This window comes from Talaromyces proteolyticus (assembly GCF_021365285.1).
Source record: "Talaromyces proteolyticus strain PMI_201 chromosome Unknown BGW36scaffold_1, whole genome shotgun sequence".
Taxonomy (NCBI): domain Eukaryota; kingdom Fungi; phylum Ascomycota; class Eurotiomycetes; order Eurotiales; family Trichocomaceae; genus Talaromyces; species Talaromyces proteolyticus.
This window is the reverse complement of record NW_025764277.1, coordinates 164,787-180,555: the sequence shown is the minus strand read 5'-3', so window position 1 is coordinate 180,555 and position 15,769 is coordinate 164,787. Positions and strand designations below refer to the sequence as shown.

Sequence of the window (15,769 nt, the reverse complement as noted above, 5' to 3'; positions counted from 1 at the left end):
TTCATAAATCCACTTACATCGTTTACCCCAGGATAATAGTTAGAGGCTTGAAAATATCGACCAGCTTATTACTATGGACCTCGTTCATAACCTTCTTCATCGCACCCATGTATTTTTTCCCTTTTCCTTCGTTGAGTTTGGTCAGATGAAATGCAGTTTCACACTACTATACGGTGGTCACATTGAGTTTGTTGCTGTAAAGTGCTTTTTCTCTTTCTTTTTTACATGGGAGCTTTTCAACAGAAATGATATAATGCTTTAAAAAACTGGGTATTAATTAAATACTGCTATCAATGTATCTAAAGTTACTGTTGGAATTTAATCAATCATAATTACATCACGATTTTTCGTCTTGTTCGACGTATGCAATGTGGTACGAGAGGATTGAGGGCCCTCTTTCGTACCGAATCCACTATCCTTTGTGTCTTTGCGAGATGTTTGCTCTGCAGTACCAGCCGGTGGATGTTCCGAGACCACCGGAATAGACACATCTGAAAAACAAGAGTCAAGTTCAGAAAGCAGATTACCTACTTGTTCCACTTCGGCCACAGCGCCGTTTCCGAGACCGTGCCAGCCAAGTCCCTTTCCACGGTATATTTTTTCTTGCAGCTTTGCTGCAATAGGTTCGTCTGCTTCACGTCTGTCTTGCGATTTAGTTGTGTCTTTCAATGTCCAGATAATACGGTCACGGTGATATCCGGTTGTTAAAAGAAACCGGAATTGCAAAGCGGAGTACCGAATTTGGTAAGCTTTGGCACCCCGAACTGATATTTGTATATTTAAAGAGGGACTATGAAGAGGCTTAGTAACGAGGCGGTCCAAGGCGCGGAGTAGCGGGAGGGTAAGTCTGAGAAGTTGTAAAACCGAACCGATTCCAGTGCCCGAGCCGGTTCCATTCAAAATTGTTGCCAGGGACTGCCTGATCCGGCTGTGAGGATTTGGGCGATCAAATAAGATATCAAGGTTTAGACTGAAAAGCGATCCACTTTGCGAGCCAAACTTGGAAGGATCAACATCAGATATATTATCAGGCCCGTTCATATGAATTAATATGCTTGCCCGTAGGTCTTCATGTGGTCCGTAAACAAAAGACAGTCGTGAAAGAGATACGGTCTGTACAGTAGTCTTGTTCTGCTTGAGAGTTTCGAAAAGTGAAAGGATCATATTGAGTCGCTGTATTCGTTCACATAGATCAACAATAATTGTTTGACCTGGTGGAACGACAAAGCGCATTGCAAAGGCAGTGCCTCTCTGTCGGATAAGTACAGACTCGTCCAGTTTAGATGTCATAAGGCCCAATTTCCTCAAGGATCCATGGAAACGTCCATGTGCCATCACAATAGCATGTCTTGCTTGATGATCAAATCCATGATATGAGAGTGTGATAGGATGTTGGATATATGACTTGCCCTTGAGACCTGCTGGTGGGTGGATACGTAATGATTCAGGAAGTTTCTCCATCTGCAGATTTACATGGAGACATGGTACTTCCAAATTGGAAGAAAGTTGTAACTGTCCCACTGTTGGCAAAGAACTCAAACATGCCAACTCTGTCAGCCATAAAGCATTTGAGTGCATTACAAGGATACCGGTTAATGAGTAATCGAGGTCTGCGAAGAAGCGACTGGACAACTGCCGATACAGTAACCTGTTCCCTTCTAGAACCCGCGTGGATTGGATAGAAAATCCTCCTGCAGCTGGGCGATTTTGCTCGATTTGATTGGGGTTCGAAGGAGGTCGTGGTTTGAGATGGAGTATCCACCAGTCATCGCCATTAAGACTGGTGGTTGCCGCAATGATCCATGATGCGCCCCACACACGATTGCGGAAGAAAGAAGCGCGTAGAATATTGTTAGGGAAAAGTCGCCGTATATCAACTTTGAATCTCCGATGATCAATGATTTCCCATCCAATGACTTTTGCATTAGACTCAATTTCCTCCATCGCAGCAATGCAACGAAGTCGAGATATGCGAGCAGCAAGGTCGTCCTCTGCAGCAACCCCCTTCTCAAGGCGAGATAAAAGTGACGGTTTGGTATGTATAGATATGGAACCAGAAACGGGTTCTAAGGATGCATCAAGATGGCGGGATGGAGTTAGTTGCACGTGAAGACAGCAACTTCCAGGTTCAACCGTAGACATTTGAACTTTGATTGAAAGCTGACGGTTGGCAAACAAGGTTTCGGATCGGATACGATCGTAAGCTGAAAGAAGTGAATGAGAGGTATGGATGGCGATCACGCTGCGCAAAATAGACTCCATGGAGAGGGTTTCCATATCAAATACGACGTCCGATGAGTCAACTACTTTTCCTTCGCGGATCCAACGAAGGCCAATATAAGGGATTTGCCGATGTTGCTGACGACCACTTTGAACACCAATTTCTACCCAGCTTTTAGATCCAACTTTGTCCGGCCAGTACTGTACCACTAGGATGCGATGCAACAACTCGACGCGCAAAGCGCCTGCCCACTGCCCTCTTGATAGGTCAATCGCCTGTTTAAAAAGGATACTTATCTTGTTCACAAGAACAAGATTGTGGACAAAGTCAAAGCAGCCCGCTAGGCCGTGTGATTTTAGAATATTGTTGATCCGTACGTCAAGTTCGTTAAAAAAACGGCCTTTCGGTATAGGGGAGGATGGTGTGAAGAGGAAGCGAATGTCAATGAAATAAAATTGAGAAAGAGGATCTTCCTCGGCAATTGATAGATCGATTTCAAACTCTTTGTGCACGAAAAATGTGACGCGGCCATCGTGAACGTGGTAATTATTCATCGAGACCGGTATTGAATCAAACGTCACTAGGCGTGTACTGATAATTCGATTTATTTTCTGCAAGGTTTTCAAGAGGCGTCTGGCACTTAGCGGCTTTGGAGGCTTATAGCCAAGCTAAAGGGAATCATATTAGTAGTGTGGGAATAAATGTGGTGACAATGCTTACATCTGACATGTTAGCAATACGGCCTGTCGTTAAGATTTCTAAGGCTGTTTCTAAGTCTGGGTTTGCAACCTGAGCCCTCACTAGATCCCTCTTCATATCTGCCACTCGTTGAATCGCAGCTTGATATGCCATATGCCGCACCCTAATAAAGCTTTGCAATTCAATCAGCTTACTGACATCCTCAGCTTGGCGGCTCCATTGAGACAGCACTAGAAGCTTGATGAATTCAGTCCTTTTCGATTGTGCAAATTCTAGAAGTCGGACTTTCTTCTGCACATTCTCCGTTGTTTGATTTCCCAAGGCCTTGCCATTAGCAAGAGCCGCTTGCGATGGCTGTGATGCAACATTGATCTCTGCTAATTCGGTAACCAATTCTGAGAGCTCGTTCCAACACTGCTGGACAGCCCTGTTTACTAGTTGCGCGAAAGGAAAAAATCCGTGTGTGATATGCAAAAGCTCCGGGGGGTTTTGCCATTGTGTTATATCAGGAATAACAGCAGTATGTTTTTCCTGTTTCTGTATTGTTAAGGAGTTGAAAGATTCGCTTTCTTTCGGACCATTTCCGTATTGTAACGCCTTGCCTGAGGTTCCTGTCTCGCCATTTTGTTTATGCGACAGATCTGTTGCCCTATCTCGACCGTGGCTATCATGTGAATTCGCCCATTGTCTGGATCCACTCGCGCTGGCATCGTCCATGACGAGACCAGGCATTACTGGGATCAGTCTACCGTACGACCTTCCAGTGAGCGTCGCCTTTGGACAAGCACAGCTTAAGTAGCATATACTCGTCTCACGGTTGGTAATGTTTCAGTGGTATGACATCCAGAAGATTTCGACGGCTCATGTAATCTTACACTGGTTTAGGTAGTGTTCGGAGTATGTGAGAATGGGTCGAAAGTAAAGCACCGGCACGGCGCGGAGCGTGCGACTTCGGGCCTTCAGATGGGTTCTGCGAAGGGTATCGAGAAAGAATATAGAGTCTGGAGTCTAAATCGGAGCAGAGAATTCTTGGTACAGGAGTATCGGTGGTCTCGCAAAAGACAGCGTCCAGGCCGATCCCTTTCGCCTGCAAACAAAGAGCATGCGCTTGCAGAGCAACCGCAAGTTGGCAGACGAAAAACGAGTGAACATAAAATCAGAAGTCGAAGAGCGTCAACAACGGTGTGAAAGAAAGGAAAATCGCAGCTTGAGCTTGCGCGGTCAATTAGATCATCGCCGGCGGACTGCTTTCATGAAGGCAGGTGCGATGTGACGGCGCTTGGCGGCAAGTGCGACGCCAGGAAGGAGCAGTGCTGCCTGAGGCATATATTATGGCTGGCCCCCGTCGTTCGTATGATGATAACACAAAATTAGTTGATTAGTTAATTAACCCAGTAAAGTTCTCCCCAAAACGCTCTACTACTGGTTCCTGCTCTCTTGCCCCTCATCTTATCCTCTGTTTCTTTTCACCCTCACTCCTGTCCTTGAACATGCGCCGTCCATCACCTGTACGGCCTGTAACGTAGAATACACAGTGGAGCCGGGCCATGCCATGATCACGCGCGCCCCATTCGCTGGGATTGAAAGTTAATCGCTTGGCGCTAACAACCTGTTTTGGGCAGACCTAGTGACTTAGCAGGTTATTATGAGCTAACTACTAATTACGCCTCCTCCACTGCAACTCTTCATATACCCAATGTTAATCATCATAATAATGAGTTCCAGGTCTCCTATGGCTTCCTCCTGATAGTGACCGAGGCCGTCCTACAGCACTCAGCATCTACTTTTTCTATTCAGCGATGCGTCATTCGGTTTCGCCGGTTCCGGACCTAACGATCTCATGATGTCGCAGAACGAACCGTTACTTCCTCCCCAGTACCCGGGCGACGACACCAGACCAACCAGCAGAAAAGAGCTGGCGGGCTGGTACAGCTATGGCTGGGCCGCGGAAGTCTTTGTTGTGTGTGCAATGGGTATTATCATCTAGCCTGTTCACAATTAACGGAAGCCTATCACTAACCTCACTGTTCATTGCAGGCTCTTTCCTTCCCATGACTCTGGAACAAATGGCTCGGGATAGGGGTCACCTCGTAACAGATAGGAGCCAACGCTGTCAACCGAGTCAAACAGTCGGCCTACTAAGTTATTACAATGAGGTGATGAAGCCGGAGCGCCCGATGCAATGCGTCGTCGACTTCTTGGGGCTTGAGATTAATACTGCAAGCTTTGCTATGTACACATTCTCAATCAGTGTGTTGATACAAGCACTGCTTATAATAACCATGTCTGGGGCTGCAGACCATGGTAGTTATAGGAAATCTCTTTTGGTTGTGTTTGCTTTCGTCGGCTCTGTTTCAACGATGCTCTTTATTGCTATACAGCCTCAATTCTATGTAATAGCAGCACTTGTAGCAATTGTTGCAAATAGCTGTTTCGGCTCATCCTTTGTGCTTCTCAACTCTTTTCTTCCTCTTCTCGTCCGACACCATCCCTCGATGTTACAGGAAGTCGCGGAAGCGCCTCGGGTTGAGCAACCCGATGAGACTGTTGACTCCTCTCCGATTCCTAGCGTTAATACACCGCTGCTTCAATCTCAACAAGGCTTGAATGCGGCCGCAATATCTAGAGGCATTGAGACAGACGGTTTGAACCGGCCAACATCTGCTCTACAACTCTCTACGGGGATTTCCTCCTATGGTATGGGAATCAGCTATATCGGAGCTGTCCTACTACAGGTCATTTGCATTTTAGTGGTCCAGCTCACTCATCAGACAACCTTCTCATTGCGTCTGGTCATGTTCCTCATTGGACTCTGGTGGTTTCTGTTCACTATTCCTTCGACGATATGGTTAAGACCCCGCCCAGGACCACCACTTCCGTTGCCAGAGTCAGGCAAAGGTCGTCGTACATGGTTCGGCTACATGGTGTATTCCTGGACGGCACTTGGTAAAACCATCATGCGAGCGCGGCGTCTCAAAGATGTTGGATTGTTTCTCGCGGCTTGGTTTCTTCTAAGCGATGGAATTGCAACTGTCAGCGGGACTGCTATATTGTTCGCCAAAACTGAGCTTCATATGCAGCCTGCTGCACTAGGCTTGATCAGTGTGATTGGAACAGTATCTGGTTTCGTTGGAGCGTTTTCCTGGAGTTATGTCTCTCGCTATTTCGCCATTCGTACCGAAAGAACCATCATTGCTTGCATCTGCTTGTTGGAACTCATTCCACTATACGGCCTTCTAGGCTACATTCCTGGAATCCAAAAACTCGGGTTCCTAGGACTACAACAGCCCTGGGAAGTGTTTCCATTAGGGGCTATTTATGGTCTCACAATGGGTGGGCTGTCTGCATATTGCCGTAGTCTGTTCGGAGAGTTAATCCCTCCTGGCTACGAGACGGCATTTTTTGCACTTTATGCTATCACCGACAAAGGCTCAAGCGTATTTGGTCCTGCCATTGTAGGCGCGATTACGGGTCGCTATGGTCAGATCAGGCCGGCATTTGCGTTCTTGGCCATTTTGATATTTCTTGCCTTGCCATTGATGCTGCTTGTCGATGTAGAACGTGGGAAGCGAGATGCAATGGCTTTGGCTAGTGAATTGGATGAACGAGAAAGTGAATAAACGACTGTGTACAGAGAACCCTTGAGAGCTATTGAGCTGCCATAAGCTGCAATAAAACTGGTATTTCAATGTTTGTGCTGCGTTTTGATGTCGAGTAAATTGGGGCAAATCCACGTTGTTGTCATGGTCTTCTGTTAGAGTATGCATTGCAATACGCAATTCTCGGTTCTTCTTTCTCAACTAATAGTACTCAGCTTCATCTCATGCAACTATTGAATAGCATCACAAGTGTCAAAACAGGCACAGTTCCCATTGGAATTCGAGATTCGAGAGGCTCCATGAAGTGTGAAGCGACGTGCTACTAAGTATAGTTTTCAAGACCCGCTGGCGGCCGGAGTCCGGAACAGAGTGGCTCAGCCAATGGGACATCTCCAGCCTGTGTTGATACTTGATAGGCTTATGAAGCACTTCAGGTGGTAAGAGCGAGGGTTTTCCGTTGCTAAGTGCCTCGTGTTTAGATGGACCGGGTTCGTACTCGTATTCATTAGCTATGTTTTTACGTACAAGTATGAAAGGCACGTAGTTGGACGGATTCCTCATCATGGCTCCTACATACTGCGGCCAGACAGACCTCTTCCCGACATCTGATGCCGATAATGGAATTGAGCTGGATAAAAGACACCTGGAATCTGCAGGATACCGACTGCAGAGTGTCTCATGGGCAATTATTCTTCCGTCCTCTTGATTCTGGTTAAGGAAAGATGGTTAATAGTTATTAAATAGCGATCAAATCACTTTGCGCGCTGGTCACCCTTGCTTGTTAAAGCGGCGCCAAGCCCGGCTCCTCCACGCGCTTCCCGTTTCAGTAAAGAACAAACTGTCCTTTGGAAGCTGCTCGTTCTTATTAACAGCCGCCTCATCTCTTGTTCCTCCCCGTGCGTTGCAGTTTCCCATCTCTGCTATCTGTCACCTGTCATTTCTTTTCACCTGCACAAGACAGAAGGGAGACTCATTGCATTTTATCTCTCTTTTATTCACCCCGTGTCTTCCTACTGCTGTTTTATCGGGGGCTTGTCTTATCTAGTTCTCTTACACTTACATCATGCGCTCCTTCTACTCACTGGCCCTGGGTCTCCTAGGAGCCTCGGCCGTCGTGTCCGCCAGCGATGCTGAAGAGTCAAATGTCCTGTCATTAACTAAAGACACTTTCTCAGACTTCATCAAGGAACACGATCTTGTCCTGGCAGAGTTCTTTGCGCCCTGGTGTGGTCACTGCAAGGCACTGGCACCCGAGTATGAGGTTGCTGCCACTGAACTAAAAGATAAGAATATACCCCTGGTCAAAGTGGACTGCACAGAAGAGGCAGACCTCTGCCAAGAATGGGGCGTTGAAGGTTATCCTACTCTGAAGATCTTCCGTGGACTGAATTCCGTCAAGCCTTACGCTGGCGCACGCAAGACTGGAGCGTAAGTTCTCGTCCAAAATACTGTTTTATGCGCTTTCATGTAACAGTGATATCTAGCCTCGTCTCCTATATGGTCAAGCAGTCGCTTCCAGCTGTATCTCCAGTTAACGAGGAAAACCTCGAGGAGTTTAAGAGCTTAGACAAAGTCGTCATCATCGGATACATCCCTTCGGACAACAAGAAAGTCAACGAGGCATACACTAGTCTAGCCGATTCGGAGCGTGACAATTTCCTGTTTGGCTCTAGCGATGACGCAGCTATTGCCGAGGCCGAGGGTGTCGAGCAACCCTCGATTGTCCTCTACAAGGACTTTGACGAGAAGAAGGCGGTTTACGACGGCAAGCTGGATTCTGAGAGCATTCTTGCCTGGATCAAGACAGCTAGCACACCTTTGGTCGGCGAGCTTGGTCCCGAGACCTACACCTCGTACATCAAGGCTGGAATCCCATTGGCTTATATCTTCGCTGAGACTCCCGAGGAGCTTCAGAAGTATGCCGAGGAGTTCCGTCCAGTTGCTGAGAAACACCGCGGAAAGATCAACTTCGCTACTATTGACGCCAAGGCGTTTGGTGCTCACGCTGGAAACCTCAACCTTGACCCTGCTACATTCCCTGCCTTCGCTATTCAAGATACCGAGAAGAACCTCAAGTTCCCATTCGACCAGTCTAAGGAGTTCAATGTGGAAGACATTAGCAAGTTTGTGCAAGATGTCGTTGATGGTAAAGTTGAGCCAAGCATCAAGTCTGAGCCCATTCCGGAGACCCAGGAAGGACCTGTTACTGTCGTCGTGGCCCACTCATACCAAGAACTGGTCATCGACAATGACAAGGATGTTCTCGTCGAGTATTATGCCCCATGGTGTGGACACTGCAAAGCGTAAGCGCCCTTTTCTCCCCGAGTCCCGTCTACCCTTTGGCACGAAATCCCAAATGTTGCGGGAGGACGGTTGAACAACACAAAATATAAATGTTTGCTAATTCTATTTACAGTCTGGCCCCCAAATATGAACAACTCGCCAAGGTCTATGCCGAGAACCCCGAATATGCCTCTAAGGTGACTGTCGCTAAGATTGACGCAACTGCCAACGACATTCCAGAGACAATTCAAGGCTTCCCTACGATTAAATTGTTCCCCGCCGGCTCCAAGGACCAGCCAGTGGAATATTCCGGCTCGAGAAGCATTGAGGACCTGGCTACATTCATCAAGGAAAAGGGTAAACATCAAGTTGATGCCGTTGACGAGGTCTCTCAGCCTGAGGAAGGCGGTGTCACCTCCTCTACCAGCTCTGCTGCCCCAACTCAGACCGAGTCGGCTGCTAGCGAGGCTAGCGAGGAGCCTGCCACCGCTGATCATGATGAACTGTAGTTTATGTCCTTTGAGTTGAAACAACATATTTTTCTATTCTTAACAATGTATTTCCTATGCTCGGTTAAATTGTCTTGCGGTAGTCACACTCCACACGTAGCAGCTTCGTTTTTATGACATGACCGCAAGTGTTTTGTTCAGCGATATTTCAGTTCCGTGCAACAGAATCTATTAACCGTGTATGTATGTATTACATTAGGATCTTTGTCCTGAAAAAAACTCGGCTGGCTTAGCTACTTGATAATTTCACTCCAAACAATGAACGCCCAATAATAACCCCGAAACGAAGAGACAAAGCGAGAATCCAATAATCCATCATGTCGAAAAACTAACATGATATAAACAACCAAAAATATTAGAAACTATGGATTCAGAATGGGCACGAAGATACATCTACTTCGCCTCCTTCACTTGTCATTCTTGGGATCTGATTCTTCTTTATCAGAAGGCTCATGAATCGAAACTGGATCACTTTCAGCAGCGGCCAAAGCTTCGAGCGCGTCAATATCATCCGCATCAGATAGTGAATCAGGTTCCGCGGGAACGCCGGCTTCCACGTTATCCTTCAAGTCGGCAGAGGCGGGTTGCTTGTTTGCATTTTTGCTTTCAATAAGAGGCTCAACCTGCTCTTGACTGGCAGCCGGGTTTGCGGGCAAAACAGGTTTCTTTGGGTTTAGACTCCATTCAATCATTGCATCTTCTCCGTAACGCTCGGCGAGCCACTCGTTACATAGCTTAAAATGGCGATTGGTGAACTAAGAAAATCACCATTAGTAAGAAGAATATAAGTTGATCAATAGGCGTAGGAGTAGAGATAAAACATACAAACCCGTTTTTAGCACTAAAAGGGCTTGGATGGACAGACTGCAACACATTGTGCCTTTCCTTGTTGATTGCGGCGACCCTTTTACCGGCAGGAGTTCCCCAGGCCAAAAACACTACACCGCGGGTCCTTACTTTTGCAACTGTATCAATAGCCTTCTGTGTGAACCGTTCCCAGCCACGACCCGCATGACTGTTTGGGTTGTGGGCTCGGACTGTGAGACAAGTGTTGAGCATGAGAACGCCACGCTCGGCCCAGGGTGTCAACAAGCCATCAGTGGCAGGGATCTCAAAGGATGGGTAGTCGTTCTTAATGCAAATATATATGTTTCGCAAAGACGGAGGAGCTTTCGTTGGTGGGCGGACCGAGAAGCAAAGGCCATGAGCTTGGTTATGGTTATGATAAGGATCTTGGCCGAGAATGACTGCTTTGACAGTATGCAAAGGAGTATGGCGAGACCTGGTTCTGTCAGTCAAGACAACGGGTTGCAAGGAACGGCGAAGAATGCTTACCATGAATAGATGTCTTTTTCTGGAGGGAATATAGTAGCACCTGAATCCCTCTCCTTTTTGATGAAGCGTTTCAGGTTCAGGAATTCAGGAGTGACCACCTCTTCCTTGAGATGGGCTAGCCAGCTCTCGTCAAGCGTATCAATCTCCAGCTGCAGCAGCTCCTTTTGCTCGGCGGTTAACGATGCCACCCATTTCTCTTTATTGAATCTAAATACGGAAGGAGGTGGAGCAGTCGCTGCACCTTGAGAGGCATTTGGTTTTGGCTTTGGCGCTCCAAAGAACGAGGTAATGCTGGCATTAGCCTTTTGCTTCTTTGCAGCAGTGGTCGCTGCTGAGCTAGAGATCTGGTTTGCGCTGCGCTTGAGGGATGACATGTTGAACAGACAGTCGAAGTGAAGGGGCACGGGAATAGGCAGGGCACGAAATGAGTTGTCGTCAGCTTTACCTGCGAGGATGGCTTGTGGTACGTGACGTGTGTATTCGGAGCCTCAACAGCATGTTTGAGCCATGGCAAGACCGCGACGCGCGAGTCGTACGCGTAGAACACTCGGAGTAGTTAGTCCAGATGTGGTTAGACTGTCGTTCAATTATTTCACGCAGCCATAGGCAGTAGGCGTATCGGACACAAGTTTGAATATAGTATCAAGATTTTCTCCCTTGCACCTACATTTATACCAATTGAGGCCAGGTTGAAAATATAGACTTCTTGGAGATTCCACTCATAGACAATACAAAATGTTCACATATATTAGTATTGCTCTAGCATTTACCACCCGTTCCTTACTCAGCACGGCAAGGCTCGTTCGCTTTCTCAAACACACCAGAGTCCAGACAGTGCAGGGCTCATGCAGTTTATGCCGATCAACAGGCCTCAGCAAATGAAAGAACCGGGCTTCCATCAAGCAAATATCGCTAACAGCATCCAACACTCTGGTCTGGCCGTGATTGGCTGGCTGCCCAACCCGCAATCACAAGAACTGCCATCTGCCGAGCTTCATCGAGCCATTTCCATCGACGCTGTCACGCCGTGCTGCTCTGCCATCCGATCCTTAGGCCAGGATAGGAGGCAATCGAGATGATCCAAGACTCCGCTGGTTCCCTTCGACGCCTCAAGCTTTAGCCTGTCCGTAGATTAAATTACAAGTGTAGCCAGCCCACCGCGCCGTCTGCGGGGCTTGCTGCCAGGGACCGCGCGCATCGGCCAATCGTACATCCAGGCACACGGGATAAGGACCGGCACTGGCGAATGTGGCGATAGACCAACATTATGGTGGCCTTGTTTAAGATTGTCCAGCTTGATTCTGAGGGCCGCCATGGCTCTATCGGCACACTAGCGGGGGCATCGATGTCGGTCCAGGTTTGGGTTTGGGGCGGAGAGGCGTCCGAAGCATACGTAGTTCTATTATTACGATTGCTACCGCCTCAATAGTAATATTGGCTCTCTCATCCTCGGCCGCTTTGTGTCTTCCCCTCGTTCATTACTGCTTCGTGTCTTTTCCTTTGCCTACCAGCTGGCACTTTCGCCCTCTACCGGTCCGATGACTGGCTTCAGCAGTCTGGGTAGGGTTGATCTTTAGCAAATGCAGCGCTCCGTCTAACATAGTGTAGGCGGTAGAAGGGCTGCCAAATCTTCCTATCATTAGCCATTATCCGGTTTTTTATACAAATACTACCGTCTATAGAAATCTATATGTAACGAAACCCGCCAGCATTGTGTCGCTTGTCAGCGCATCCATTCATTAACTATAGACAAACTGGTTTTCTTCAAACTGCAGCACGCAAAACGGCACCCGGAATTATTCAATCGTCTTCGAGACGCTACTCCAAAGTCCGTCAAATTATATAGTTGCCAATGAAATGTCCGCAACGTCGAGCGACAAAGAATGGCTAGAAAACGCCGAACAAGCAGAGTCCACTAACTCGCATGCAAGCGAGTATCCGACCCATCCGCTTTCCCAACTACAGGGACCATTCGAAGAGTCTATAACGGAGTCGGCCGACCCTAAGTACCTGCAATGGCAGGTGTTTATTGATACGCAGTCTCGGCGAGACCAGATTTTGACGTCACCTAAATATGAACGCCTTTGTGGGAGAAGATGGCGCCAAAGGCCGGGTGAGAGGTAAGGGATTTATTTGTCTAGCATTGGTAAATGCAGAGCCTCGTCATTGGTGCTAACCTGTTGGACGCAAGATATCACCCTCTTTGGAAGATCGTCGCTCAAATAAGCTTCGGTCTACATCTGCTCGCAAATGACCTAGCCAAGTCAGAGATCCACGTGGTCAAAATTCTCCAGACTCACGTATCCGATATCGATGGGTTTATTGAACGAACGACAGATGATCTCCAACTGGCTCTCAATGACATCACAGAACGTTTTGATCTCCTTCGATTACCACTCGAAAACTTGTCCATCTTCAGCGAGATGCTGGAGGATCCGACGTTCCGGCAGTCAGTTATTATAGATAACGAGCGAATCGAGCATATAATAACCCGCTCCACCTTAGCTATGGATGACTCATTAAAGGACATAAGAAAAGGTAACGAATCCGTCAATGGGCTTGCATTCTATATCAAAGAAGTAGGAAAAGAATGGGTTGATCGACCTCCCGAACTTGATCCTATTTGCGAAGCCATGGTGGGTAATGTCGACGGATGGAATCGCGAACTTAGACGCCTGAAAAGAAGTGTGCATAAGCTTGCTATAGCCTTGACACAAATGACCAGGTATTCACTGGAGATCCAAAGACTGGTCGGTGTGGCTAGCAGGAAAGGCGTGGTATTACCATCCTCCTTCCCTTCAATCAAATTGACCAAGAAATGCTGATTTCAAGAACAGGCATCGCCTCGCCCTATTCCCCGGAAACAGCCGCGGCTTCGGTTTCGAATGTCAACTGTTCGGGGCGGTTCGCCTACGGTGTTAGAGAAGCCCCTTCCTCATTATCCTCAAATTTCAGACCCACCTGTCCCTGAATCGCGCCCATCTTCTATCATCACCAAGAGTGATCACCCTATAATCCAATTTCCTACCACGACACTGTCCTTACCCTTGCGCGAAAGCGCAGTGCCAAACGAGTCGGAGAATCAACAGGATCCAGAAAGCGCAACAATCAAAACCAACGGTTTAAGTAGCGCTTTCAAACAACCGGATGCGTTTACGATACCGCGAAAACCTGTTCCTCGACAATCTCCTCCTACATTGGACTTGTTGAAGAACGACCATTTACCGGATGTCGAAGAAGAACATGATAACTCTGAAGATATAGTACAATCGTCCGAGCCTCCTTCGAACTCCTACGTGCCACCGAGAAACCCGATCAAGTCGTCTTCAAGAATAAGGACCCAACCTAGTCGGTTATACCGATCTGCATCAAAGACATTTTCGGTGATTTCCAACATGCGAAATGCTATCAAGGGTGATAACCAATCGAAGACTGACCCATTGAAATCACCTAATCTATCGGAACGCTCATGGATTGATTTCGAGCCCATAGAAAACAAAATGAGTTGGGCTCCCGACTCAGAAGACACAAATGCTTTCGAGTCCAAAAGTGATGTGTCACCCGAGTTCCCGCATCTGGGCTTTTTGACCATTTCTGAAGGCGAATCATCGAGTGATGGTGAAGACACTGAAGACAGCACGGATCTTGAAACGAATAGCGATGAAGAATCTCAGGTTACTGCATTGCCAAGCCTTGGATCCGTGTCAATCAACCACGATACTCCAGCATCGTGGTATGATGATACCGCGGCAGAGGTAGCATCTCTTTACTCGGTAAGAAGTCGAAAGCGCAAAAAAAGAGAGTCACACAAGCCACCTCCGCTTCCAATCCAGTCCTTTAGTGCTTTCAAAACCCCTGATTATGGTGATGGTGAATCTACCATAAATCATAGTCGTTCTTGGCTAGGCCTACAGACTCCATATTCCCTTCGTTCCAAAGAAGGCTCAGAGGCCCCGGAATCACCTTCAGCAGATACCTTCAAATCAGTGGATACACACAAGGCTCAAACAAACTGGATATCATCTACGAAATCCACCGCGTCATTTTCTTTATTCCCTCCATCCATTCGATCGCCTTCAACTGTCAATGGCTTTAACCAGACTCCGCCAATATCACCTAGAACCCTCCATAATCCGATGTCTTCAGCTCAAAGCACTAGACCTGGAACGGCCTCTGGTGGTGTTTCTTCCCGAGCGTTTACTTACTTAAGCGCTCCTACGAGCCTATCCTTTTTCAGCTTCAGTGAGAAGGAAGTTGTAAGGGAAAGTGGCAACAAGAAACCTACAGTTGTACAAGTGGAAGCAGAAAAGCCAACTCGAGGACCTGTTGCTAAATTTAAACCACGGCTCAAGAAATTTGCATCTACAACTTCACTCACGAGAAGCTTTCAGAATGCAAATATCAGCCAATTTAAAGTTGGGCCACGGTCAAATACTATGATTCCAGCCGACTTTACAGAATTCAAACGGCGGTGAAGTGAACCTTACAGCTCAACTGCTGGTTAAATGGGGCTTGATATGCCTAGATATCTAGTGGACATGACGATCCAATATAAAGACCCTTGACGGACCATCTTCCTAACAGGGCCACATACCAGGGACTTCTAGGGTTGGTCATCATATTTAATATCAGTGCCAAATGTGCTAAGAATATGTTAATCTATAAATATGGTTACATCTATAATACAGCCCTGCTATAATCTCGAATTGTACAATTAATGCTAAACGCTGACATATATATCAGGAAGTTTTTCAAATGTTTGTTAAACTGACTCCTGGCTCGCCAATGCTAACCCACATCAATTAATAAGTCTGTCGGACTCTTTTCCACTGGGCAATTAGGTTGTGGACACCTTAAAGCTCAGGGACTGGGACTACTCAGGTTGTCGTTTTTGAAAGCAACGAAAAAAGTGTTTATATTTTATTCACACCGTGTATGGTACCCAAATAATAAAATTTTGAATATATGCTTTGCCCAATGCAGTATTCTACTTGGCAGGAATATAGATTTCTTCATTGACACGCACTTAATTCGACTATTGGCTGGTAAAATATATCAACTGGTATCGTTGAGATATTATGTCTACACACACTCCTCTCTCGTATTCATAGCTTAATGAATCA

General features: G+C 47.0%; 5 protein-coding genes across 5 annotated transcripts; 3 read left to right on the top strand and 2 right to left on the bottom strand.

The window, feature by feature from the left end:
* Nucleotides 1-318: 318 nt before the first annotated feature.
* Nucleotides 319-3,652, bottom strand: BGW36DRAFT_392512 (putative RNA polymerase II holoenzyme/mediator complex component Rgr1; the record flags this gene model as incomplete). The annotated part of the gene is made up of 2 exons (XM_046217704.1): nucleotides 319-2,889; nucleotides 2,942-3,652. The coding sequence occupies 2 exons, from the start codon at nucleotides 3,650-3,652 to the stop codon at nucleotides 319-321; spliced, it is 3,282 nt and encodes a 1,093-aa protein (XP_046077345.1).
* Nucleotides 3,653-4,763: 1,111 nt separating this feature from the next.
* BGW36DRAFT_421314 (putative autophagy protein Atg22) lies at nucleotides 4,764-6,540 on the top strand (the record flags this gene model as incomplete). Its single annotated transcript, XM_046219547.1, has 2 exons — nucleotides 4,764-4,893; nucleotides 4,958-6,540. 2 exons carry the CDS (start codon nucleotides 4,764-4,766, stop codon nucleotides 6,538-6,540), a joined length of 1,713 nt encoding a protein of 570 aa, XP_046077344.1.
* A 1,042-nt stretch (nucleotides 6,541-7,582) lies between these two features.
* Nucleotides 7,583-9,311, top strand: BGW36DRAFT_353173 (thioredoxin-like domain-containing protein; the record flags this gene model as incomplete). Its single annotated transcript, XM_046213407.1, has 3 exons — nucleotides 7,583-7,947; nucleotides 8,004-8,822; nucleotides 8,936-9,311. 3 exons carry the CDS (start codon nucleotides 7,583-7,585, stop codon nucleotides 9,309-9,311), a joined length of 1,560 nt encoding a protein of 519 aa, XP_046077343.1.
* A 407-nt stretch (nucleotides 9,312-9,718) lies between these two features.
* Nucleotides 9,719-11,020, bottom strand: BGW36DRAFT_421312 (uracil-DNA glycosylase-like protein; the record flags this gene model as incomplete). The annotated part of the gene is made up of 3 exons (XM_046219546.1): nucleotides 9,719-10,066; nucleotides 10,137-10,593; nucleotides 10,647-11,020. 3 exons carry the CDS (start codon nucleotides 11,018-11,020, stop codon nucleotides 9,719-9,721), a joined length of 1,179 nt encoding a protein of 392 aa, XP_046077342.1.
* A 1,483-nt stretch (nucleotides 11,021-12,503) lies between these two features.
* On the top strand, nucleotides 12,504-13,471 carry BGW36DRAFT_285257 (uncharacterized protein; the record flags this gene model as incomplete). The annotated part of the gene is made up of 2 exons (XM_046210305.1): nucleotides 12,504-12,766; nucleotides 12,838-13,471. The coding sequence occupies 2 exons, from the start codon at nucleotides 12,504-12,506 to the stop codon at nucleotides 13,469-13,471; spliced, it is 897 nt and encodes a 298-aa protein (XP_046077341.1).
* Nucleotides 13,472-15,769: the final 2,298 nt, after the last annotated feature.